The sequence below is a fragment of the Telmatherina bonti genome (genome assembly GCF_933228915.1).
Source record: "Telmatherina bonti genome assembly, chromosome: 23".
NCBI classification, from domain to species: Eukaryota; Metazoa; Chordata; class Actinopteri; order Atheriniformes; family Telmatherinidae; genus Telmatherina; species Telmatherina bonti.
Window position 1 is genome coordinate 24,955,853 of NC_136632.1, and position 27,660 is coordinate 24,983,512.

General features: G+C 37.5%; 2 protein-coding genes across 3 annotated transcripts; one reads left to right on the forward strand and one right to left on the reverse strand.

Moving 5' to 3' along the window:
* Positions 1-358: 358 nt before the first annotated feature.
* dmtf1 (cyclin D binding myb-like transcription factor 1) lies at positions 359-12,855 on the forward strand. The gene is made up of 16 exons (XM_079262797.1): positions 359-471; positions 1,311-1,406; positions 3,352-3,434; positions 3,628-3,730; positions 4,994-5,070; positions 5,138-5,295; positions 5,384-5,416; positions 5,495-5,604; positions 5,673-5,901; positions 8,272-8,423; positions 8,926-9,111; positions 10,010-10,089; positions 11,176-11,334; positions 11,412-11,615; positions 11,706-11,811; positions 12,604-12,855. Exons 1-16 carry the CDS (start codon positions 363-365, stop codon positions 12,636-12,638), a joined length of 1,920 nt encoding a protein of 639 aa, XP_079118923.1. The 5' UTR covers positions 359-362; the 3' UTR covers positions 12,639-12,855.
* Positions 12,856-13,289: 434 nt separating this feature from the next.
* On the reverse strand, positions 13,290-23,772 carry tmem243b (transmembrane protein 243, mitochondrial b). Of its 2 annotated transcripts, XM_079262965.1 has the most exons (6): positions 23,756-23,772; positions 23,636-23,666; positions 17,357-17,620; positions 17,134-17,184; positions 16,459-16,563; positions 13,290-15,536 (listed from the first exon to the last, which is right to left on the reverse strand). In XM_079262965.1, exons 3-6 carry the CDS (start codon positions 17,432-17,434, stop codon positions 15,417-15,419), a joined length of 354 nt encoding a protein of 117 aa, XP_079119091.1. In that variant the 5' UTR covers positions 17,435-17,620; positions 23,636-23,666; positions 23,756-23,772; the 3' UTR covers positions 13,290-15,416. The 2 variants fall into 2 exon arrangements, with proteins under 2 accessions (XP_079119091.1, XP_079119090.1); XM_079262964.1 differs by having other exon boundaries at positions 23,636-23,762.
* Positions 23,773-27,660: the final 3,888 nt, after the last annotated feature.

The window sequence follows — 27,660 nt, forward strand, 5'->3', positions numbered from 1 at the left end:
ATTTTTGATTTTTTTAAATTAGATTTTCCCACCTCTAGTCAGCACAACAATATAAAGTTACACCTTTTTATTTGGGATTTAAAACTTTTTTTGGAGCTCTTCAATTCATCCACTGGTGAATTTTTCCAAATGTGTTGCACAAAAAGTATGTTGTTGTTATAGATGGAAGTGATCCTGGTGGATCTTACAGAACTAGCAATAAGATTATAGCAAACTAGATCCGGTACACATGCAGGCATCTGGCTATTTAGGATCTTATTCTAATCCCAGATTTTATATTTAAATATTAAAGGTCAGGAGGTTTTGTTTCTGTCGTAACTTGCAGTGATGGATTACTTGTTTTGTTCCTCAGCTGGTGGAGGATGAGTTCGGCTGCAGAGGATGAAGATGCTGCAGAGTTAGAAACCGTCAAGTCTGTCACCCTCACTCAGGACAGTGACGGATCCATCATTCTTCACTGTCCTCCCACTGGTGGGTCAACACACATATATGAAGCTGTTTCCACATCTGAACTCTGATTTAATCCAGAAAGTAGTTTTAACCAGTCAGAAGTCAGAAAAAAGCAGGAAATCTGCAGGTTTATTAATGATAAATCTGCAAATATATCAGACAGCTTTGATTAGATCAGAAGAAAAGATTCAATTAAATGTTTCAGGTTTGTTTTCGTTCAAATTACACAGAAATGAAAAACAAATTCATATTTTTAACCTAAACTAATGTAGTGATGACTTTACCATTAATGAAGCATGTCTGAAGATCAAACCCGTGGATGCATAAAAGATGTTTATTTAATGAAGTGAATACAAAACTGTTGACTTATGTGCATCGTATCAAACTCACATCCAAAAAAGAAAAATGTGAAAATGTGAATAAATGTGGAAAAAATGCACCACAACACTAAATTTAAACAAAAAACACACAAAAAAGTCCAAATGGCCTAAAAATAACCACAATTCAGGTCTCAAGACTGACTTTGTGCACCCCAGTTTTCATAACCCAAAACATTTGAACTCCTAAATTTACAGTTTATCAAAAGCAAAATAAATGCAGGAAAAAAATCAAAGGAAAAAGAATACAATGAATTAATAGATTAAGCTTACATAATTAAATCAGATTGATATAAAGAGCAAATGCAGAAACATTTTGTGCAAATCCAAATATTTTGCTTTATTGAGCTTTAACTGAATTACAGCTCCGTTTTTATGATTTAATATGAAGATAATTATGAGTAATATGTGTCTGTGTTTAGGTTTGGTTTAGGCTTTATCAGGCTCGGTAACAGAGCTACAAATGTGTGTATTTGTGTGTAGACGAGGAGCTGGAGCCCCTTCAGAAGAAGCTTCGATTCTCCGCAGATGGACAGACTGACTTGGAGACGCCGCAGTTCTCTGTTGTCACTTTGCCCGGTGAGGCGCTTCACGTTTCTGTCTGTGAGCCTTTCAGACGTTTCCTGATGCTCCGCTGATCCACATCAGACGGATACGTTTCATGACGTCTTCTGATTCCCTGGAATCAAACAAGCACAACGAAGGAGGAGCAAAAGATGTTCAAACAAATGAAGACTCTAAAACATCATGAAATGAAATAAAACGACCAAAACATCCAGAAAAAGGCTTAAAACGGTCACAAAATGTAAACAAAATCATAGAAAATCAGCACAAAGAGAAGCAGATATTAAATATTAAATTTGCTTTAGTTGTGTGAAGTTAAAATATATTCATGATGTGTATAAAATTAATAAAGTGTATGAATAAAGTTTACATAAATGATCAAATTTATTAAATTCATACATAATTTTATAAAAACTTTATAATAAACTATATACATGATAATACAAAATAAAAACAAATATGTAAATAAATTCGATAAAATAATCAGAATATGTGGAGGAGAGACAAAATACTGTAAACTTTGCTCATTTTTCCACAGAAATTTCAGGTTGCTTATTTAACGATAATTAAATGTAAATAAATTGATCATGTGAATCTTTGAACTAAAACAATATTCAATGGTAATTATGTTATTTTTCTGCTCCAGCCTTCATGAGATCGCTTTGTGCCGTTTGTAGCCTCTAAACTACCATGTAAACTGAAGCTCCTGGTTGAGAGGGTGTAAATCGTTACAAATCTGCATTTAATACCTTAAAAAGTCCTTAAATTTGACTATTTTGGTCTTAAATGTTCTTAAGTAGGTCTGAAATGATGTCTACCTAAAGTTTCAAGATTATTTCTAGAACACATTTCTACAGCGGCAGCTGCCCAAATTGCTGAACAATAAAACAACAAACAACACACCCCACAAATTAAAATCAAACACTACACCTTAAAAAAATAAATAAAATCGAGACAAAAAATAAAAGTAAAAATTAAAATACACGAGAAAAAGCTCAGGTATGACCAAATGCCGACGCAAAGAAGTGGGTTTTTAGGACAGACTTAAAATCGGAGACAGATTGAGCAGCTCTGATGTGAAGGGGAAGGCATCTTAGGAGCAGCAACAGAAAAGGCTGGATTTTAATCTGTTCAATGGTTTTTAATCTACTAGAAATCAGCAATAAGGAAAAAATTGTGAGAATTGCAATTTAAATAGAATTGGCACACAAAATAATCAGAATTTAATGGAATCGGGACAAAAGCTCTACAATTATCACTGATCGCTTTGCAGGTAGGAATGATTGGGTCCAAAACACACATGAAACCTTAATTTACACAAAATAAAACTACCTGACAGCAACGTGACCACTGGGGATTCGGTGACTAAAATGCAAGTTTAACAGTACATGGCTTGATCTTTTACACATATCCTGTGTATGTGTGTGTGTGTGTGTGGTTGTTATTCAGTCTATCTTTTTTTATATTATCTTTGTAATTGTAGTGGCATCTTGTTTGTTTTTTTCTTTTTGTGGTCAGACAGTTTAGATGACGCCAACCCTTGACCTTTACATACACACCCAGGTCGGTGAAATATTCGATCACTGCTGATGGAAATAAATGTTTTTTCTTAAATTTCAGAAGTCTTTAAAGCGGCTTTAAAATGTTGTAAATACATAAAGATCTGTAGGAACCCTTTAAACCAGCTGAATTAGAGTTGTTTCAGTTCCATCAGTCACTGTAAACTTTGAGTTAAGGGATTGTAACACATGAGATGCTTCAGAAATCATAATATATTTGAGACAGTTTCATACTAAGAAGGCTTAATTTTCGTGTCTGAGCTGATTATCTTTTTAATCAGCTGATGCTGTTTTCTACATGAATCTGGAGACATTTGAACGCGTTTGGTTTTCCCAGAGTCGAGACTACAAACTAACCCGAGTTATGCTCAAAGTAAAAGTTTCTCTTTTATGTTTGTCAGTGTCGGAGAGCGAGAGCTTCAAGGTGACGATGACGTCGGCAGCCGACGGCGGTCTCTCTGACGACGGCGTGGCTCAGATTGAGGTAGATCCTGCAGTCCTGATCAGGAATCTTTCTTCTTCACTACATTCACTCTGTTTGCTTCATGATAGAAAGTTAGAGAGGTCAAAGGTCATGGAACTAAACAAAGATCTTGTCAGTGTCTAGCAAATAGTCTGAAAGTGTGTGTGTGTTTCTGTTTGTATGTATGTGTGTGTGTGTGTGTGTGTGTGTTCAGATTCTGCACGAGGAAGACTTGCCAGATCAGAAGACGGAGGTGTCGCCGGTCAGTCAGGCCTGGTTCACCACTAAAGAAGACAAAGACACACTGACCAACAAAGGTTCACACAAAGACACAACTTCACTACACAAACCAGTTTACACTGGTCTGAAACCAGACTGGAACTTTTACTTCTTATAGACCTGAAGGTTGTAGACCTGGAGCTGCAACTGGACTGGTTTTAGACCTGGAATGAAACTTGTTTTAGACCTGAAACTGAGCTGGGTTTAGACCTGGAATCGAAGTGGTTTTAGAACTGGAACTCAACTGGTTTTAGACATAGAATTAAATGTGTTTTGGATCTGGAACTGGACTCGTTTTAGACCAGGAATAGGACTGGTTTTAGAACTGGAATTGAAGTGGTTTTAGACTTTGAATTGAACTGGTTTTAGATATGGAACTGGACTGGTTTTAGAACTGGAATTGAAATGGTTTTAGAACTGGAACTAAACTGGTTTTAGACATACACTGAATGTGCTTTGAACCTGGAACTGGACTCGCATTAGAACTGGAATAGGACTGGTTTTAGAACTGGAATTGAAGTGGCTTTAGAGTTTGAATTGAACTGGTTTTAGATATGGAACTGGACTGGTTTTAAACCTGGAATTGAAGTGATTTTAGATCTGGAATTGAATGTGTTTTGGACGTGGAACGTAACTGGTTTCAGACAGGTTTTCCAACAAGGTTTTGGACAGTTTTAAAAAGATTTCATTTTAAATTTGTGGATCAGTTTAATAATTTCATCCACATCTGAAGGTATAGACTGGAACTGGACCTGACTGGTTTGGTTATGGACTTGCTTTCAGCAGATCTCAGACTATATGTCGTTTTAAATTTTTGCCAGTTTCAAAAGGGGTTTGAGGACAGACTTGAGACTGGGTTTATATTCGGTCCTGGACTGGTTAGTTACAGGCCTGGTTTAAGAATAGTGTCTACGTGGTCCTGGACTTGTTCAGGCTTATGATGGATTTAGATTTTACAGACTTCAGCAGTGGTTTTGTCCTGGTCTTTCGACTGGATTTGATGGTTTTCCGGGTGAGTTGGACTTCATGTTGGAGACGTTTCCAACTAGTTTTAAGTTTGGTTTTGAACTTTGGTTGTAGACGACTTTCTGACTGGTTTTGTACTTGATGTTGAATATTTCTTAATGCTAACTGGATCTTAACTGGAATTGGTTTGGTTCTGGATTGGTTTTAGACTGGATTCTTACTGGATTCTGTTGTTCGTTTGTTTAACCATTTTTTATTTTGTAACATCTAATTAAAGTTAATGAACATTGAATCCCTGTAAAGTAAAGAAAGTAATTTCTAACACATTTCTTCAGGTCATAAATGGAAACAGGGAATGTGGTCTAAAGAGGAAATCGACATCTTGATGAGCAACATCGACCAATACGTGAAGGTTCGTCACTCTGGTTCTCATGTCTGATTTGCTGAAGGTCAGAAGTTCACCTCTGTGTTATGTTCAGGGTCGCGGCATCCAAGACCCCGCTGAGGTGATCTTTGAAATGTCCAAAGAGGAAAGGAAGGATTTCTATCGCTCGGTGGCGTTGGGGTTGAACAGGCCGCTGTTTGCCGTCTACAGGCGAGTTTTACGGATGTACGACAACCGCAACCACATCGGCAAGTGAGTTCACAATGAAAAAATGTCCAAAAACATTAAATATCTTCCAGTTAGAGCTAATTTTTTATTTGTTTGTTGTTTTTTCCATGAGGTATACTCCTGAGGAGATCGAGAAGCTGAAATCGTGAGTAAAACATCGGATTTGTTTGTTTGTGTTAAAGAAATCTTGCGTGAGCCAGTCTGAATGTGTATGCGTGTTCAGATTGAGGGAAAAACACGGGAATGACTGGGCCACAATCGGAGCGGCGCTGGGTCGCAGCGCCTCCTCCGTCAAAGACCGCTGCCGCCTGATGAAGGACACGTGTAACACAGGTGTGGAAGACTCCCAACATCAGCCAAAACTCCAAACTTTTCCTTTTTAATTCAAGTTTTTTAATCAGGAAAATGGACCGAGGAGGAGGAGAGACGCCTCGCTGAGGTCGTGTACGAGATGGCAGGCGTGACGCCGGGGTCGGCGGTCACTGGAGGTGTTTCCTGGGCGACGGTTGCGGATCGTGTTCGCACGCGCTCAGAGAAACAGTGTCGATCAAAGTGGCTGAACTACTTGAACTGGAAACACAGCGGAGGAGCCGAGTGGACGAAGGAGGACGACTTGAACCTCTTACGCAGGTAAAACCAAACACCATGGGTGTGTCAGCACGATAAACCGTTATCCACAACACACACCTGCGATCACCTGGGTCTCAAACAGAGTCATTCTCTCACAAATATGAAAAGTAAACTTTGTTTTATATGTTCTACACCAGGGATCCTCAATCCTGGTCCTCAAGGGCCCTGCAGGTTTTCCAAGTGTCCCCGTCGCAACACACCTGAATCAAATCAATGTTTATTTACCAGACATCGACTGAGCTTGTCTGAGTCAGGTGTGTTACAGGAGGAACATTTTATTTTATTTTATAAGTCAGGTGTGTTACAGGAGGAACATTTTATTTTATTTTATAAGTCAGGTGTGTTACAGGAGGAACATTTTATTTTATTTTATCAGTCAGGTGTGTTACGGTGGAAACATTTTATTTTATTTTACTTTATTTTATTTTATAAGTCAGGTGTGTTACAGCAGGGGCATTTTATTTTATTTTATTTTATAAGTCAGGTGTATTACGGTGGGAACATTTTATTTTATTTTATTTTATAAGTCAGGTGTGTTACAGCAGGGGCATTTTATTTTATTTTATTTTATAAGTCAGGTGTATTACGGTGGGAACATTTTATTTTATTTTATTTTATTTTATTTTATAAGTCAGGTGTGTTACAGCAGGGGCATTTTATTTTATTTTATTTTATAAGTCAGGTGTATTACGGTGGGAACATTTTATTTTATTTTATTTTATTTTATAACTCAGGTGTGTTACAGTAGGGACATTTTATTTTATTTTATAACTCAGGTGTGTTACAGTAGGGACATTTTATTTTGTTGTATTTTATTTTATTTTATTTTACAAGTCAGGTGTGTTACAGTAGGGGCATTTTGTTTTATTTTATTTTATTGTGTTGTATTTTATTTTATTTTTAAGTCAGGTATGTTACAGTAGGGGCATTTTATTTTATTTTATTTTATTGTGTTGTATTTTATTTTATTTTTAAGTCAGGTATGTTACAGTAGGGGCATTTTATTTTATTTTGTTGTATCTTATTTTATTTTATTTTACAAGTCAGGTGTGTTACAGTAGGGACATTTTATTTTATTTTATAACTCAGGTGTGTTACAGTAGGGACATTTTATTTTGTTGTATTTTATTTTATTTTATTTTACAAGTCAGGTGTGTTACAGTAGGGGCATTTTGTTTTATTTTATTTTATTGTGTTGTATTTTATTTTATTTTTAAGTCAGGTATGTTACAGTAGGGGCATTTTATTTTATTTTATTTTATTTTATTGTGTTGTATTTTATTTTATTTTTAAGTCAGGTATGTTACAGTAGGGGCATTTTATTTTATTTTATTTTATTGTGTTGTATTTTATTTTATTTTTAAGTCAGGTATGTTACAGTAGGGGCATATTATTTTATTTTGATGTATTTTATTTTATAAGTCAGGTATGTTACAGTAGGGGCATTTTTTTTTTATTTTATAACTCAGGTGTATTACAGTCGGAACATTTTATTTTATTTTATTTTGTTGTATTTTATTTTATTTTATTTTACAAGTCAGGTGTGTTACAGTAGTGGCATTTTGTTTTATTTTATTTTATTTTATTGTATTATATTTTATTTTTAAGTCAGGTATGTTCCAGTAGGGGCATTTTATTTTATTTTATGTGTTTTCTCCTTTTTTATTTTATTGTATACAGCTAAATTTAGTCCAAGTAAACAACTGTTTATGAAAAAGTATCATTTCCTGCTTGCTTCAAAATTTGCTTCAGTTTTTAAATTAAATGATCACTTTCAGTTGTCATAATCAATGATTTGCTAAATCCATGTTTTTTTAAGGTGTTATTTACATGAGCCACCTCTTCCTGATTTGTGCCCTGCATGGCCCCCCTTCACACATTTTCTAGAATCGCTCTTGCTTTCAACAGTCAGTCATTTTCTTAACCACTTAATGCAACGAAGGGTTGCGAGGAGCTGGAGTCGATCCCAGTAACCATTGGGCGAGAGGCAAGTACACCTGGACAGGTAGCCAGTCCATCACATGACCCCTGCTTTGAGCAGATAAAAGCAAATGCTGGTTTGTTTTCACTGTAAGCCTATGTTAGTCCTTTAACTTGGTCAACCTGTAAGACGTCAGCATTTCCCAGGTTAGCAGTGTCCTCTATAGCTGGCGGAGATCTCCTCTGAGTGGAGAAGATGAAGAACATTCAAATCAATTTAGCTTTATTTGTATAGCATCACTTCACAACAATGTTGTCTCAGGGCAGAGAACAGAACATTAACTTTCCAAATGCACAAACCTGATGCAGTTAGTTGTTTCAGCTGCACGTTTAAATAATGTCACATGTTTACGATAAACCTCTGCCTGGAATTATATCATCCTGTTACAGGATATCGGTGCTGAAAGTGGAGGATGAGAACGAAATCAAGTGGGAAGATCTGGCGTGGGGGTGGAGCAGCGTCCGGTCGCCTCAGTGGCTGCGATCCAAGTGGTGGAGCATCAAGAGACAAGTCGCCAATCACAAGGAAATCCCTTTTAGCGGTATAGATATCACACACACAGTGACTTCATTTTTACCTATCAAACAGAAGTATGTGAAGAACCTGAAACTCAAAGACTAAGGACGTCACAGTTCGATCTGTGGTCAGAAATGCAATGAAAAGGACTGAAATAAGACTTAGAAACCTTTTCTGAACACAAAATAACACGTTGAAGGCAAAAGAAAACAACCAGAGATCCCATAAAGGCTCCATATAATCCCAAAGGGGCTACTGATGAAAATCACTACAAATAGACACAAAACAACCTAAAAAAAATTGAAACAAAATGTGAAATAAAATTGAACAAGATGAAAAAGATCACCAGGATGTTCACAAAGGTTATTTAGATGTGTTCAAACATTAGCAGAGAAATAGTCAGAACTGGAGAAAGCAGATGAGGAAGATGTTCACAGAAAAAATGAGACTAAAAACAAACTCATAAATTAACTACAAACATGAATGAAACTGATGTTATCACTCTGCCTCTGTCTTTTTGTGTGCAGTTCTCCTGAAGGGTCTCGAAGAGCTGATGACGTCCTCACAGACAACTTCCATACCAGGGAGTCCCTCCTCTTCCTCGCTCCAGATTCGGCTCACCCGATTGGACGAGAGCAGCGGTAGCCCCGCCTCCAGCTCTGTGGCAGCGCTGCAGATTCCCGTCCAGATCCCGCTGCAGATCACACACCTGGGTGAGACTCATCATGCGTCTCTATGAGCATCGCTGTAGAGAAAATCCTCCATCCTTCACCAGACAGACCTGATGGTTTTACTGAAGGTCTGCACTGGTTTAGATCTGGGGTTGGACTGGTTTAGACCTTGAATTAGACTGATTTTAGATCTGGAATTGAACCTCTTTTGGACCTAGAATTGGACTGGTTTAGATCTGGGGTTGGACTGGTTTAGACCTTGAATTAGACTGATTTTAGATCTGGAATTGAACCTCTTTTGGACCTAGAATTGGACTGGTTTAGATCTGGAGTTGGACTGGTTTTAGACCCTGAATTAGACAGATTTTAGATCTGGAATTGAACCTCTTTTGGACCTAGAATTGGACTGGTTTAGATCTGGGGTTGGACTGGTTTTAGACCCTGAATTAGACAGATTTTAGATCTAGAATTGAACTGTTTTGGACCTAGAATTGGACTGGTTTAGATCTGGGGTTGGACTGGTTTTAGACCCTGAATTAGACAGATTTTAGATCTAGAATTGAACTGTTTTGGACCTAGAATTGGACTGGTTTAGGTGTAGGAATGGACTGGTTTCAGACCTGTAATTGGACAGGCTTCCAGTTGGGATTAGAACTGGTTCTGATCAGGTTTCAGACTTGATTAGATCAGTTCAATAGATTTATTTGAAGCTAATTTTGTTTCAGACTAATTTCAGACCCAGTTCTGAACTCAGTAATTTTGGATCAGTTTAGACCAGTTGAAGACTGGACCTGGACTTGGTTAGATCTTATTATGGGTTTTGTTTCACTGTTAATTTATCATTTGATCATTTAATTTTCAGGATAAAATGACTGAAAAGAGAAATATGTGAAAACAGACGAAACAACCAGCTGCTTTCTTGGTGTTTCTTGTCGTGCAGCTCCTGATTCTGCAGCCGCCAGTGACGCCGACACCATCACTCTGAACACGGGAGCCCTGCAGACCTTCGAGATCCTGCCGGTAACAACTTAATACACCACACCAGCAGCATCTGAAGAGGGCAGAACTTGTACAAGCTTATCCTGAACTCTGATTAAAAAAATGCCATCAGCAAATGATAAAGTTGTAAATAGTGATGATTCACTCTGATTCCCTGGCATGATTTCACGTACGGCCGTGATAACAACCATGGTTAGCTTTGGATCCTCTGTTGGATCCAACCAGAACAGAGAGAAGAAAGAATTATCAGAAAAAAGAACAAATGGTCATAAAATAACTTTATAATTACCCTGCGTCTCGCCCAATGACTGCTGGGATAGACTCCAGCTTCCCCCAGTCCTAAAATGGACTAAGTGGTTAAGAAAGATAAATTTAGGCTTCATGCTTCTGTGAGCAAACAATATTGTGATGATTCGTCCAACCTAGAGCTCACCATGACCACAGAAGCCACCACCACATTGACCAGTCAGGCCGAGGTCCAGACCACAACCGTAGGGCTGCAGTGCAGGACCCCCAAGCAGACAGGAGCTCCACAGCAACGACCCCGCCGATCAAGCTGGGAAAGCTCGGTCTGGACGAAAACAGCAGAGTTAAACATGTTTATAGTCGAGAATCAAATAAAGTATGAAAATAAAGAAGTTTATAAATACAAGGACCCTCGTTAAAACAAAGCCATAAAAACTGAACTGAAAAAGTTACTAAAATAACTAGTTTTTACATTAATAAATTTCTGATTAGATAAATGAACATTATTAAACAAAATAATTCAGTTGTAGACTAAGCTGAAAAAGTCTTGAGCCTCTGTTGGAGGATACTAAATTACTAAGTCAGATGTAAAATGACACTAAAAGGACGAAGATTGGAAAAATTATCCCAAATAAAACAAAACTATTTTAACAAATTTACATAAACAGAAAAAAATGACAAAAAAAGTACAAATAATTTGACACAAAAATGCAGAAACTGGCCAGAAAAAGATGAAAATGACCAAAAATGAATGCAGAACTACCATAATGGGACTGATGTGAAATTATTTTGGTTTTATTTGGTGCTACGCTAATAAAACTGGAATTAATTAAATAAATACTCTTTGTATTTGTCTGTCAGTCCTTCCATCTGCAGCCCACCAGCACTCCAGGGACCTACTACCTCCAGACCACATCCAACCAGAGCCTTCCTCTCAGCTTAGGCAATAACGGCACAGTTACCTTGACGACAGGTTCCTCCCCTTCATCACACGAGCACATCATCCTCCACAGCCTGTCGGTCAGTTTCCTGCCTCCCAGACGAGCTTCCGCCGTCCATCTCAGGCGTGTTTTCACCTGTTTTTTATTCCTCCTCAGACCGACAGCCTCTGCTCCGGCGACAGCGTCATCATCCAGACCGTCCCCTCTGACCCCGCCTCCTCAGACACCCTCAGCCAACCACAGCTGGTTGTGGAGACCGAGGGGCGGAGTCGAGATGGCAGCCTCGATGCCTCGAATCTCCTAGAGGGTTCGGAGAGGGTTGAAGCTCAGGAGCCAATGACAGAAGGTTTTACTGACAAGGTCTGAACAACATCCTCGTGTTTTTTAGTTTATCAATGGAGTCTCAGTGTTAAACGTCAGATTTAAAACGTGTGTTTGTGTGTGTATTAGGCGCTGAGCTGCCCCTCTGCGGAAGGTCCCGAGGTGCATTCTGGGATGCCATCTGGCAGTGCCGTGCTCATTGTGTCTCCTACCAACATCAGCAGCACACTGACAGGTGAGGAATCACTTCCAGTAGAGATGATCTGTGCTGAAAACATGGATGATATTTCAGTTCATCACCTCTTAGCAGCAGCGTCCAGACCGGAGCTTCAGGATCAGTTTTCAGCAGTGTGTGCGACATGTTAAACAGTCACACTATGCAGTGGATAGGTGTGAAAAAGTCCATCTTCACTGTTTCTGTAGGAGTTCAGAGGTTAAGTATCAAACATGTGCATGAACGAATGCTGCAAACCTCCATAAACTGAGGCAATATTATGAGTTTTTATGTTTTTTTGTGTAAGTCTGTAACATTTAGGGTGATTTTTTTCCACTTAATTTTGGAGTTTATTTACTAAAAGCGAGTGCATTATGGAAAGAAAGTGTAAAATTCATCTAGTAATACCCTCTGCTGCCATCAAGTGGCCAGAAAACGTTACTGCAAAATGCCGTAACGTAATCTAAATAAGTGTTTTTCAACCACTGTGCACTGAGATTATCAGGTGTGCCCTGAGAAATTACCCAATTTCACCTCACTGGTCTAAAAAGCAGCTCTGTGTTCATCCAAACAGGCCCCAGTGAAAGATCATAAAATTCCTTCTTCTTGTATTTATCTGATTTCTATTCAAGAGACTTTGACAATATGGACTTTATAATAATATGGATTTTTTTTTTTTTTTTTTTTTAAATATAAACATTTAGGTTTGTGATTTCTCAGTGGAAAAAAAAGGTTGTCTTGGCTCAAAAAAACTTGAAAAACACTGATTTAAATGGCACAAGTACAAAAAAAGACCACTTTATGTGTCCTCAGATCCCATCTTGGAGAACCAGGAAGGCTCGGACTGAGCTGGAGGACCACAAGACGATGCGTTTAACTGTGAGTCCAAGTCTTGACTCCTGTTTTCAACCAGGACATGAGCTTTTCTTAAAAAGACTCGGGCGATCCCAGGAAGTTAAACAGGAGAGTGAACCTCTGGATGAAAAGCAAACTCCTTAAAGCCTCCAGGGTGCCAAAGAGACTGGAAAGGCTGTGGCCGAGCTGACCTGTCCATGTTCAGAAAGACTGGGAAAAGATGGACGTGTTGCTGCTTCCTCTTCCTGGCCAAAGGTGAAGCCAGATGGAAGCTGAAGCTAGTTTTTATTTACAGCCAGACATTGTTCTGTAAACATGATGGGCCTCCGGCTGGCAGACTGAAATAATAACTATTTAATTCTTTTTTCACTTTAAATTAAAGGATCATGAAGTTGTGTAAAACCTCAAGCCTTTTTTTTTTTTTTTTTTTTTTGGAGTGAATTAGTTTTTATCAGCAAGTAATGTTTTAAAAGTGCTTTCAAAGATACTTTGAGATCTTATTTATTTTTAATAAATTACACAGCTAGTTTTAAACCAGTTTTAAAACTAGCTGTTTTAAACTTTTAAAGCAAACCCAACATCTTAAATAAACCTGCTTTCTTGTTAAACGACTCAATCTGGACCAAACTCAAATGAAAAGACAGTCAAGTTGCATAATTATTTATTCAATAAAACATTAAATTAGAAAAAAAACCCAAAACAACATGGCTTTGACAATCAAAGTCCTGGAGAAGTTTTGCTTTTAATGAACTTAAAACATCCGTTTACCTTCAAACTTCACTGCAGATCGTCTGTAAAAAAAACTACAGCAGCAATCATCACTTCATGTTTTATTAGTTTCTCTCAACAGAGAGACCAAAAAACCTACAAAAACGTTGCAACATGAACCATATCTCTTTTTCTCCTTGTTCACCTTCAACGCTGGATTCATCCGCCACAGAAAGTAGTCCCCAAGAAGTCCGGCGTTCCTTTCTGTGATTAAAAACTAAAACCAGGATCTTGTAAAAGACAAACTGTTGTGCTGTTGTTGGTTTTGTTGAAATGGACACGGATCGACCTCAGCATGTTTCTCCAGACGCTTTTTCACAAACTTAAAATCTCTTTTTTTCCCCTCCGATATGTTTGGACGTCAGCCATGTCAGGAGTTCATGATCCTGGATTTGGTTTTAGGGCTCCACATTTATACCCCAAATATTACAAAGAAAAATAAAGGGATTTATTGACATTACAGCCCCAAGAAACGTAACATAGCTGTAATAATGAAGCCGTTTAATAACATTTTACTTTTGCAGCTGGTTAAATATGATTATTCGTTGCGTTCTGGGCTCATTTTCCAAACCGCGGGTGTAAATGTGGGTTAAAAAAAAAAAAACGCTCTGAAACCAGATCTTTCTCCTAAGGCTTGCAGTCCAAAGTGAAGCAGCAACGTCGGTGTGAACGTGTGGAGCTGAAATATGAAATGCATAACAACTAAGAGCAGTTTAAGCTTACAAACAGCAGGTTCATAGAGCAAAACCTTGGATGGCAGACTGATTTGTTGGCCTGAGATATGAAGCGTGGAGTTGGCCGTCCTCAGTGGCAAAGCTGGCAGTCAGTTGAGTTTACATCTAAATAAAACGAAGCTCTTCTCAGCTGGAAGGAGAGTAGAAATGAACTAAAATCTAACGAACATAAACAGAAGAAGCAGACCCAAACTGCTGTGTTTCTGTAAACAGGCCCTGATATGGTCCGTCCACAGTTTACAGTACTGAAGGGAAGACGAGGCGCTGCCTTCCTGCTGCTGCATTCGCTGCTTTAAAATGCTCACATGCCTCCAGGTTAAAGGAAAATCCAACTCCTTAACATAAAAAAAAAAAAATCACATTGATGGCAAGTATAAGATTTCCTGACACTGTAAGCTCCCCTGAATGCACCAATGAGATAGTTTAGAGTTTGAATTTGTGCATCTGTGAGTGTCATCTCTCTATTATTGCACTGAACTGGCTGCTTCTTTCTAAATCTCACCCTGAGTGAATCCCTTTCACTGGAATTTTGTGTGGAATTAGAGGAATTAAGACATTTTTGTTGATCTTTTTGCAGGGTTTTGATGTGCTTTTAGCTTCCTTTAACTCTCCGGCCCGCTCCTATGGGGGCTTATGTTGTTTCTACTAAAGTTTCTAACTAAATTATTTATTTTAACCAGGAAAATTTCACTTTCATTCAGCTTAATTTTCTTATTTCTTTGTCTCGGAGTATCTGATGGCCGATCTCCCTCTGCAACGTTGATCCCATCTGAATGAAAATTTGCTGGAGTTTAAAGGAGTCAAATAGTCATTAATTTAGAGTTAAAAGGAGGATGTAAAGAAAACAAGCTATTTAAACCCTAAAGAAACCAAATGAAAGAGCAGATTTTTCCTCCAACTGTTGCTTCATCCCGTCAGGATGCGACTGCGGTCATGACAAATGTTTATTTGCATGTAAACACAGCTGTTTATGTTAAAGTTCGTCCCCCACCAAGCAGATTTATGGCCCCTTGCAGTGCGTCACGGCCCCTGCACCGCGACCTTACGCCTCCAGTACATGCATAACTCAGCAGCAGTGAGTCGTCATGATCTTCGCTGCTTTTTGGTCTCAGCGTCTTCTGCAGGTTCAAGTTGGCATGTCAAACATTGTTTTAGTCACGTGATTCTTCACTGTCGATCCGTTTGTCCGTGTTAAGACTACCGCCTGTGCTTCCATCCGTCAAGGCCAAGTCGTCCCTTCTTCCTCCTCCCCCGTCTCCTCCTCCGCCATTACCTGACGTCGAAGAAGTAGAGGTTGGCACATAGACACAGCAGCACGATGGACGCCAGCATGTAGTAGATGAGGTTCCTGAATTTCGGTTCCAAGTCGCCCTGCCGGTACCAGAATATCTGAGAAAGAGAGACGAGGAACAGATGTTTGAGATGGATTTCGTTCTCTGGATCACCCCTGCAGAGAAGGAAGATGATGGTTTCCAAACTACTGTGAGAAAATGATAGTTTATAAGTATTTTCTAGCCTTTGTTTCTACCAAACAGCTGTTTGTTAAAGTGCTAGTCTGAATCTAAAAACAACAAAATGTGATGAAACAATCTAGCGCTGGTGTTTAGTTTGTCCTTTCTAGGCTCCAGTACAAACAAAAGGCAGAAGTTACAGAATTAATCATGTGATTTGATTCATTTCATGCCAATTCATCAGCTGTGATGAAAATATCAAATTGAAATACCATCTGACATTTGTAAGGAATGAATGAAAAATAAAATAAACTTTATTATTTTTGTGTTTTAAAGCAAAGTTTTGCCGCCAATACGTCCTGCTGTTCATCATCATTCACAGCTTCCAGTTAAAATCATTTTACTTTTGGCTTCAGCTGAACTGAAAACTCTTTTTTCTCAAAGGAATCAGGACTTCCCCCCACAACACGATGCCACCTTACAGTCCTTTTTAGAGAAAGTGCAAAGGCCAGAGCCAAAACATTATTTCATATCAATCTTTACAAACATGAAGGAACAAAAATTACAAATTATTGTGAATTAATCAAATCACATTTCTCCATCCCCCCCCCACCCCAAATATCCATGTTTGATTTGTTTTTAAAGCTCATTTTTTTCCACATTTTAAATCAGAAATATTCAGAAAAGAAATCAAATGCAGGACTTTTCTTCTCCAGCTGAAAACAAAAGTACTTTGTTTGCATCGTTGACTTGTTTCTATCTTTAACACACTGAAACAAAGCCCAGCAAATGTTTATAAAAGCGTGTGTGTGTGTGTGTGTGTGTGTGTGTGTGTGTGTGTGTGTGTGTGTGTGTATTACCAGCACTAGTGCAGATCCACACGCTAACAGGATGCACACGGCAAAGAAGATATTTAACGGCTTCGGAGGCAACGATGGGAAAACAAACGATCCGATCACGGTCACCTGTCAGGCAGAGAAAAACATGCGTCCAGATATTCTGACTTAATACGACTAAATATAAATTAAATAAAACTTTATTGAAACAGAACAAAATGGATTTCTTTGCAGATTGTTGTCGTTTGCAGGAGGAGAGAAGCTGGAATTGACTATAGTTTAATACTGTCATGGTTAAGTTTGATGCCAGGCTGAACTATGGTTTTATTTACTCAGATCTTTCTACATTTTTATTGTTATTCTTGTATTTTAGGTATGTTCACACCTGTTATAGACAGGTTTTTTGTAAAACATAAATGATCTTTTAGCTTCTGGAGACCGGCAGTGGATGACTGGAGCAGGTAGGCCTTTTGTTACAGCATGCATTTAGTGTCTAGAATCAAATAAAAGTTTACATTTTAATCCAGATGTTTTCATCTAAATCAAGAAACTAAAACATTTAGTTTTTAATGACTAAAAAAGTTTTTTCTTTTGGCTGCCACATAAACCACAACCATGGCAGACGGGACTTCCTGTTAGCTGAGCTCTGCAGGTGGAAAATAAACACCAACCACTGACAGAGATGAGACGTGAACTTACTAGAACCACCAGAGACGTAAATCCCCCAACGACCATGTTGATGATTCGATCCTGCAGGAAAGACACCAGTTCAAAACACCAGCATGATCCGCTTTCTGTCCGCTCAGTTCAGCCTCACAGTTACACATCCAGATAAGTATTTACAATTTAAGCCGTAAAAATGAGACAGAACATTGTAAAAGCTTCTGTGAATGATAATAAACATTGGTTATAAAGTTCTTACGCGAGCGGAGGTCTCCCCAAACAGAGGTCTGTTGTCCAAGCCGCTGGTGCCATACGTCCTGGTGGTGAAGTCGTCCATGGTGGACGTCCAGCCGACACTCACTCAGCACCGACCAGTCACGTCTCAGTGGCGCCAGCTCCTGGAAACACCGGGCCGAGGCTGCATGCTCGCTTCCAGCTGCCTCCAGCGGTGCAGTCGGGAGGAATCAGCGCGGGGACATTACGACAGGTGGACTCTGCTGGACAGGTAGGCAGCTTTTTCAACCTGGAAGACAGAAAAATTAGCTTTTTTTTTTAGCTTTCTGCTTCAGTCTGCAGCATTAAAGTATTTGTTTTCAACCTTTTCAATGTAACGGAGACAAAGTTTAATCCTTCAACAAATCTGCAGCAGATTAATACCCAGTATTAACAGAAACCAGTTAAACCAGTTCATCTGGAGGAGGAAAACGTCACATATCCATAAAAAATGCAAACAAACACATAAAAGAAAGACTTACAGAAGTCATGTTGGTTATGTTAGCTTATAACTCCGTATTTAATGCGTATGTTACGTTAGAAGGCAGCAGTCTGCCACGATCCGGTGCCTCGGGGTCAGTTTCAGGGGGGTTAAAGGTCGAGCCGGCGGTCCACGTGGTTGCAAGTCCAGAGACGTGAAATCTGTGTCCTCCAGGTTAGAGAAGTCTGCCTCTCTAGCCTTGAGGACCACAACGGAAATATGCTTGTTTTTTAAAGGTATAATAAGTGACTGTGTAGCAGTTGGAGCGCTGAGACTATTAACCGTCGCTGTCAGCATGATTTCAACGTGAACTTGGTCTGGAATAATGTCCAACTAAACCAAGTCTAGCGGACTATCCTGATGTGAATCCACCCTAAGAAAGACCGGCTATCCCTGAACTAGATCATCAACTAGTAGAGCCGACAATGTACTCCTGGGAAACGTCCATAAGTAGAGCTGTGTTGAAAAGATCGATTCAGCAATTCAGAATCGATTTTCATATTAATTCCTAAAGATCGATCCATAAGTCCGAAGATCAATTTTTTAAAAGAAATTTTTACCCCGGTGAAATTTAACCTTTTTGTGGCGTCATTGAATTCACGCCTTCGCGCTTCATGTGAGGACTTTAAAACGTTGCGTCAGGTACTAGCGTTGTTAGCCAAACCCCGGCTTTGAAAACGCCCGAAACGTTTAAGGCTGAGACCTGGAAACATTTCGGACTCAGAAAAGACAAACAGAAAGACGAACTCAACAGAAGCATAGCGATTTTACAAGACATGACCAAGGCCGGATTATCCAATGGGCATTATGGCACAGGCCCAGGGGGCCACGCCCCCATTGGGCCCTTGTGGGGCCAACACCAGCAGTTTGGACATGAAACAAAATGTACATAAAAGCCAGATAGTTACACCACAGTGTCTAGTGTATTGCTATTGCTACCACTGGCTGAGAGATGTTAGAAATGTCATTTCAGTGTATCATTCACAATTTTCAAAATGTTGTGGTGGGGAAGGGGTCCCCTGGAACACTCTGGGCCCAGGGGCCTGTGCACTTTTAATCCGGCCCTGGACATGACAAATGGAGGAGAAAGTTTGAAGAAATATGACAAACCTGAGGAACCACATGTTGAGACATCACCAAGATCTCATGTCTAAGCCGTCCACCAGGCTGCGACAGATGAAACTCAAGCAAACTTTACATCTACCAGCTAGTTCTGCACGTTCTCTGCGCTTCATTTGTAAGGATATGCGCCCAGAATTTGTTGTTGACAATGACGGCTTCAGGCAGCTAATGGAAGTAGCGGAACCGCACGACGTTGTGGTGTCATCTCTCTGAAGAAGTCATCCCAAACATGAACCAGTCGGTGAAAGAAAATGTGAGAATTACTGCTCCTTAAAGCCAGCTTTAACTTCCAATACTTCATTAATTTGTTGTTGAATGTCAATATAATACTAGTATTAATATGTTGCATATAACAACACAGTCATGTAAATAAAAAAGAAATAAATGAATAAAATGATAGCTACTTAAAACCATATTAGATCAGAATCGGAATCAAATCGATTCTTGAAATTTGAATCGATACCCAGCCCAAGCCATGAGAGACCAGAAAACCACGTGAACAGAGCCACAAAGACAAAGCTGTGGAGGTATTTTAACTCACGCATGTCAGAGATCATCTCAGGAAACTGTTAACTAGTGATACTGGTTCTAACAGGCCTCCTGAACCGAACCCAAACTAGTAAGACTAATGAGACATTCAGCTACATACAGGAATCCTCGTTTCATTAATAAAAAAGCTACAAGATGCTTTAAAACGACAGAAGATGAAAACATCATACGACAACGTTTAACAATCTGCAACACGTTTAATCAGCCAGCAGTAAACATATTGATCAGGAAGACTCAGTCTTTGCACAAACCAGAGGTAAACGATCCTCGGACGATGTTTATCTTCCACAGCTCATCTGTTTGCGTTGAACTGAAGCTCCACTGGCAGCTTCCCCCCCGTCTGATCTGAACCACGCTAGATCTTTACACCGCCTCTACCCACAATGCATTGCAACATAACAACGGTAGACCACAAGTGAAAGGATTTTTTAATTTCTAAAGAGACAGATGTTTCCAGTCTAATTTACAGTAAATTAATCTAACAATCCAGAAAGCTGCTTTTAAAATTAAAAAATAATAATGCACAAAAAATGATTAATTACCTTTTAAACTCAAATAATGTGCAATCAAACTGGACTTTTTCAGCAAATATTCCCTGTCTGGCTGCAGGCGCAACGTTTAAATGTTATTTTCCCGTTACAGTTGGCTGATTGATAAATCGTATTAGTTCATTACCAAGTTACTGTGTAGCTAATTCAGTCAGTTTTGGTTATTTACTGAACAATCATGAAAAAGGAAAGAAATTCCTACTGTTTTACTATTTTATATCATCAGAATGGTCAATGAGCAGATTTTTTATGGTTCAGTCGCCAGTATAAAACATGATTCATGCATTTTTACAGATTCCTCTAATAGAAGAAGAAGAAAGTGATTTTCCCACAGTGGCGGTCAGCTGCAGACACGACAGAAAACTGATTTAACTGCAGTTCCTTCTGCTTCACTTCCTCTATCTTCTGCAGAGAAACCGCTCCGAGTGTCGATGATGACAGATAAAGAGAAGAAGTTCACATCAGAGACTTTATTCGCCAGTCAACCCCGATGACAACAGCCTGATGCTCCGAGCAGACCAGCGCAGAGCCCGTCTCCAGCGGTGACCCCACTCTCATTTTTATTCTTTTTTACGTAGCAGGTAGCTGTTTTTATCTCATCCTAATTCAGCATATTTCTGCTGAAATCTCACACAACCACATAAAGTACAGCAACCATGTATGCATTTTCTACTTTGCACTCTTCTGTCACATTACAGTGGCTCTTAAGGGCCAAATTAAAAATCACACACCTAATCTGAACTTTGGTAGTACAGTAGCGACATTAAGTAGCTTTTATACCACCAGGACTCCCTCCTGCATTTATCTTAAACAGCAGCAACGCCACAGAAAGAAACACAGGAACAGCATCACTCGCACAGAAACCAAGCTATCTCATAATTTATGCATAATTTTATCTCCTGGAGCTCAAAAAAAGACTTTAGTGGCATATTTGATAGGTTTAAATCACCAAAAACTGGTATGAAAAAGATATTTAATAAAGTAGGAATTACCTGCCAGATAATGAGCATAAAAATAAACAAGTCCTGATAAAAATCTGACATTTTGTCAATATGATTATTTCCATTATATACTGTTTTACTGAGTCAGTTTATTTTGGAGAGTTTAGTGAGTAATAATGAGGACTGGTTCAGTCATACTAGTAAGATGCTTTTTTGCTGAAGCAAGGACTGAGTAAATGCATTTTAAATTGATTTAATCCTATATTTATGTTGACTCTCTCCTGTTCATCATGTTGGAAAGCAGAATAATGGTGTTTCCCAGAGTAATTTAGCGATACAACGCTCCCACAATACATCTAAATTATAAATGAACGCCAAACCTGACAGGATGAACAAAAAAAGGTGAAAAGACTGAAATAAAGATACAAAATATCATAATAAATTCTAAACAAAGCAAAACCTGACGGCTGCAACACAAGAAGAGACACAGAAAACATCCTGTGGTCTTTATGGGAAACCATCTGGACCAGCTAGAAGAAGACAAAAGGAAGAAAAACAGCGAGTATATATGAAAGTCTGACTGGAGCTACTGATGGTTAAAAGAACAGGAAAGAGGAGCTGTGTATGAAGAGTGAGTGCATAATACATAGAAAGGTTTTATGAGTCTTTTCACGAGGAAAATAATGCAGTAAAGCCTTTTGCTATGAAGTAATAGCTTTCCCACTAAGCACCAGCTGCCCAAGCACGAGTTGAGTGGGAGAACCCTCTGGAAAAGGTCTCGCCTGACACACATGAGGACCCTGACACAAACCCAGCAGCCCAGAGCCCTCAGCAAAGAGCCCACAGTTGGGTTTAGCAGCAAGAGGGAGCATTCACTTTCTATAGTAAAGAAGAGGAAAGTAATGTGCCTATAAAAAAAACCCCTACATCCTGTTTCTGTTAACACACCTGGAAGCATCAGCTTGTAACCAACCACGTCTCAAGTTTGCTTTTTCTCAGGGTGAAACAACATCTACAAGAGACAAACATTAGAAATCGAGAGTTTCAACACCCTGCAGAACCATTTTCATCAAAGCAGCTGCTTTGTTTTCTGCTTTTCTGGGTGAGAAGGCGGCAGGAAAGGGAATAAGAGCCTTGCAAAGCTTTCTCAGCAGAAAAATACTCACAAGGGGGAAATAAGAGCCTCATTATAAGCTGAAATAAACCTGGCCTAAAGCTAAATTCCTCCACAGTCTTGTGATTCACTAGGCTACTTAAAAACTACCACACGGCTTAACTGAGATAATAAGGAAAATATATCTGCTTCACATGTGAACTGAGAGTAATGACATCCTCCAGACTGGGTGTGAACCACACAATCCGCTGGATACTGGTTTGAGGATTTGAAGGTGGGGTTCACACAGGTGACAGCGTCTAAATCCTGAGTTTACACAGTTATGAAACATGAAAAAGTCAAGAAATTGTGTAAAATTGTTTGGTTAAAGAACAGAAATTAAAGGACCGAGATATTTTAGGGGTAAAAAAAATAGGTCATTAGATGTGTGTTCCAATATAATTACTATATATGTACGCATTCAGTCAAAATAAGAATATTTTGTACCGATTTTGGTTTGTAAACACATTGTCTGGACAAGACAAACAAACAAATAAAATCCATGCATGCCAAGGAGCCAAAATAATGTGATAAATCCTGTAAAAGTCATGGAGAAATTTAGGTTTACGTAGTAAAGCTCAGTGAGATAAATCAGTTATTTTTAGTTCCATTAATGGTCTCGTTTTAAAACCTCCAAAAAAAAAATCATTTGACAATAATAACGTTTAAAGAAAATCAATCCTTATGTTCAAACCTGGACGCATAAAACCTGTCAATAAGATAAAAAATATATAAGATAAACAAATCTTTGTTTAATTTAACACTTCTATTGATTTGGTTCATTGATTTGTTTAGTATTAACTGAGTGCTGCTGAGAGAAATAGTAAATATTTCTGTTTAAAACTAAAAATAAAAATCACTGCACTTACATGGCAAACAAATCAGCAAATGTTAAGTGAAGAAATGTTTCTCTTTTGTTTTGTTTTTTCTTCAGGGAAAATGAACAAATAAAACAGTTCCGGTCACTAAAAGGGATTTTTGTCATGTGATTCAACCACTTTCTCAATCATTACTCATAAATAAGAAATGCTTCAGTTTCATTATTCATCAGAAATAAGAAAAATAAACGCAAAAGACTTGGATAAGTGGAAAAACCACAGTTTGATCTGTCCTTACAATAAACCACTGGTTTACGCAGATTATCCTATTATAGGTTAAAAGTATCTTTAAATTTGCACTAATAGCTTCGCTAGCTATGCGAGTTGATATCCCTCAGGTTAACTCATTTTAAAATATATTTACGTCAAAAACACGAGTTATAATATGCTGGCAAAGGTTAAAATATGTAGATATTTAACAGAAAAGAGTGAAGTTACCTTTCCTGTTAGCTAACCTGTTACAAGGCCAACTCAAAGCATGCTAACGATGCTAAGCTAATGGAAAACATACTCCGACACTAGTCGAGCAGCATATTCTCACAAATGTTGCGGAAAAGCTGCTAAACCACTCGTGTTTGGTCAGATTTACTTGCCTTGCAGTTCCCGTGTGGACTCCAGTGGAAACTTGAGAGAAGCAGAGCAATAGGGTCAGAATTAAAGGGAATATAAGCCCGGTAGCGTCACTTCAAGCTGTTAAAGGTGAGTTTACTTACTGCTGAGCCGACGCTTGTGACGCATGCGCAGCTCAAAATACAACCTGGACATTTTATGAATGAATATAAATTAACTCACTTTTTAACTCTCTGAAACTCCTTAAAAACAATATGAAGTATATGAGGCTTCTCAATTTTTATGAAAACTTTTTTAATTGTGTAGATCCCTCTTCTTCATACAGTTGTGCTCATATTTATTCATATCCTTTCATTAAAGAATAAAAAACAAACAAACAAAAAGAAAACAGCTACATGTAAAATAAGATGAAACTGACTAAAGTAATAAATTAAAAAAAAATTATGGAAATCATTACATTATTTTCTAATTCTGGTTCAATAAAAAATATTTTTTAAAAAGCAAACAAATAAGATAAAATATTACATATCACATCACTGATAAACTAATATTTAGTTGAACAATCCTTTAATGTTTCCGCTCCAGTCAGGAGTTTTCTGTTCCTCTCAGTCAGACTTCTGCACATGTTGACAGGTATTTTGTCCCACTGTTCAACAGAAAAGTGCTCTACTTTGTCCAGGACCAATTTGTTTGTTTGTTTTATTTTGTATTGAATGAAAAAAAAAAACATCTCTTATATTACTAAATGATAATTTTGCAAATTTTTAGTTATTGTTCCTTTTTTAAGTCTCCAGTTATTTGAGTGACTGTTGTAAATTCAGCCTTTTCTTTAATGAAAGGGGATGAATACATATGAGCACAACTGTAGCTACATATAAATAAATACCAAAATAAAATGTTATTAACTAGCTCTTTTATATTTAGCAAAAAACAACTAATTTATTTTAGACGATTGAACTTTGTTGTTTTTCTTTTTTCTTTTTTGTAAATGTGTTTAGGAGAAATTACGTTTAAAAATGAGGCAGCTTATATAATATTTTGAAGGGGTATGAATACATATGAGCACAACTGTAACTTATATTTTATATTTCATTGACACATGAAGTTGTACCCTCTCATGTTTCTGTTCTTACTCCAAGCTGAATCCTCATTAATTTGTATGTAACCTTGTTGATCTTATCTGTATTTATTATTGTACCTATTTTTATCAACACTGCACATATAATTTGTATTTTTGTTTGTTGTTTCAATAAAGTTTTGTTAAAAAAAAACACACACTTTATGAATTAATCAAACTATATTCAGGCAAATTAAACTGATATTATGTTGGCAACTGAATTTTTAAAAAAAAAAAGAAAGCTTAACTTTGTCACTTCAATTAAAGGCACTTCTGTCAAACATACTGCATTACAGTGGTAATGTTAAATCAAAATCTTCCACAGTCATGAAGCAAAAAGCATGAATTTATCTTAAACTAAATTAAATAAGATTATTTAATAAATGGTATGTAACTTAGCCATATGCGATTAAAAAAAGTGTGGAGTGAGTCGGACTCGAACCATCGCAACTCTACTCGCACTTAAAGTGTTAAGATGTAAGTCATCGCTGGGCACTACAGTGTAAAACCATTTCCGGTTTTCAAAATAAATGGGTTATTGACTATAGTGATCAAGGCAATGAAAATAAAATGTGTCAGTATTATCCAGACAGTTTTAAAAAAATCATAAAAAAATATTTGTAGTACTAAATTAAATATTCAGCCAGCAGATATATTAAAATGAGTCAATACTGATTAGTAGCTAAAAGAGCACATGATCTGGAAGCTAATGAGCTTAAACACTAAAGTTAACATTGAAAAAATTCGTAAGAATATTTTCATTAAAATTAAATAAATTAATAAATAAGGAATTGAAAAGAAATATGTATATGAACTAGTCAGTTTAGTACTATGATCTGATCAATTTGGCCTCAATGGGTTGCATGATTTGGAAGCTGTTGAACAAAATGCTAATGTTTAAAATGAAAATTTTAAATGTAATGTAAAAATAGTTTGTGTCAACCAACCTGTTTAGTACTGTGAACCTGCTCCGATTTTATTACATGTCAACACTCCACATATATTTAATGATTCTTGATATAATTGTAAAAATGAGCATTTTAGCTTAACAGCGTTGTAGTCATGAGACCAATTGGTCTTAAATCAATGTGGATTTAATGTAATTTTTTTTTCTTTTACATTTTAATGTTTTACTTGTTTTTCTTGAATTTTCAGAAGTAAGTATGAGGATTTTATCTCACATGAAACTAAATCGATGGAGAATTATAGTACTAAACTTCCTAATTGGCATAATCTCCTTTGGGTATAATTAGATGCTATAAATATTATTTATTCACTATTTTAATCTTAATAGTAGCATTTAGCTGAATGACCTCAAAGTCATGTGACCTATTTTTAATTGTTCCCCAAAATTCTGTCTTTTATTTTGAAATCCGGAACTCTGTGACATTGGCTGTACTGTTCCAGTCATGGATCCAGTGTCTTTTTTGTTTTTACCGTAAAATCTACAATATAGGCGCAGTTGCAATAAGGAGCAGCTGAAGAGATGGAAAGAGGAGCGGCTGAACGAGCCAAAGTAGCTGAATAGCAAATGAATACTTGAGGTATAAAAATTACTATCAAGGCGAAGCATAAGTGTGTTAGATATTTATTTATTTTTAGATATTTATAACTTGTCAAGTTCCATTTTAAATGTTTTTTTTTTCATTTATAAAGTTGATCTTTTGTCCTCACAAAAAGAAATAATATTTTTTTTAGGTTTACTTGTTTTTCAGTGATATTAGCTTGTTAATTTTACTGCAGCACAGGATGATCATCCCCCTTTCTAATTGTAAAAATGTTTAAGTCTCCTTCTGCCAGAGGCGAAGCAGCAAAATTCTTGATCATGCGGAAAATTTTCAGATGTGATGTCCATACTTAATCTGCCCCCTCATGCTGTCACATGAGGAAAGACAGGTTAAAATTAATCCTAGCAGAAGCATAAAATATGTTCACAATATTCCTTCAGCTCCATGCAGTAAACAAAACTTGAATGTTGTAATGGTGTCATGCATTAGAGGCATTAATCTGTTTTGGACCATTAAATGTGATTTTTATATATCTGGTTTAGAGCTGAATGCCAGTCTTTTAAATTAAAATAAGTCTTTTTGCATCAACATATGCAGTCAAATATTGTCTACATATATTGATGCAAATGACCACATACCTAATATGTAATGAAATATTAGATTTGCAGAAACAACAGTTGAAGCTCTTCTGTGAATGAAGCTTATTATTTTCACCAGTTTTCATGAATGTATCTTGTTAGGATTTGATTAAAAATAATTAAATTGTAGAAGAAATGTACCTTTTAGGAAACCATTATATTTTTCTTCTTGTAGCATTATCGTGTCCTGCAGGTTACCTTTGCTGAGTGTAAACAGAAGATAAAGTTTAAATTAATTAGAATGGCATAAAATAACGACAGATAATCAGTCTCAATATGTGAGATTGGATTTATATTGGGAGTTGGTTTGATTTTACTCCAAAGTCACACGACACTTCATGAAAAGATGGGGACAGCTAGTTTTATTAACCTTAATTGTATTTAATGACCAGCAGGTGAAGTGACTGTCGGGAAAATGTGACAAGAGTAAACATTTTCTGGTTCTCTCATGATCCTGAACACTAGTTCAATGTCTTTCTTGATATATTCTGGTGTTTATTTTTATACCCATGCTTTTGCTTATTTCAGGGTAGAATAGATGTCAGACGTTGCTTTGGGATGTGGCTGTAATGAGACTGCAAAGATGCTACATAAAATCAGTGTTTTCTTTCTCAGTTTGGTGAATTTCCAAATTGAATTGCAACGTCAAACAAGGAATCTAACAACAAAAAAGAGACTTCACTCTTGTGAATACAAAATGCTTTCGAAACTCTTCATAACACAATAATCTTTAGTTATAGCCTTTATCTTTGAGTGATTTGGGATTTTAGACACTTTAGTTTTTT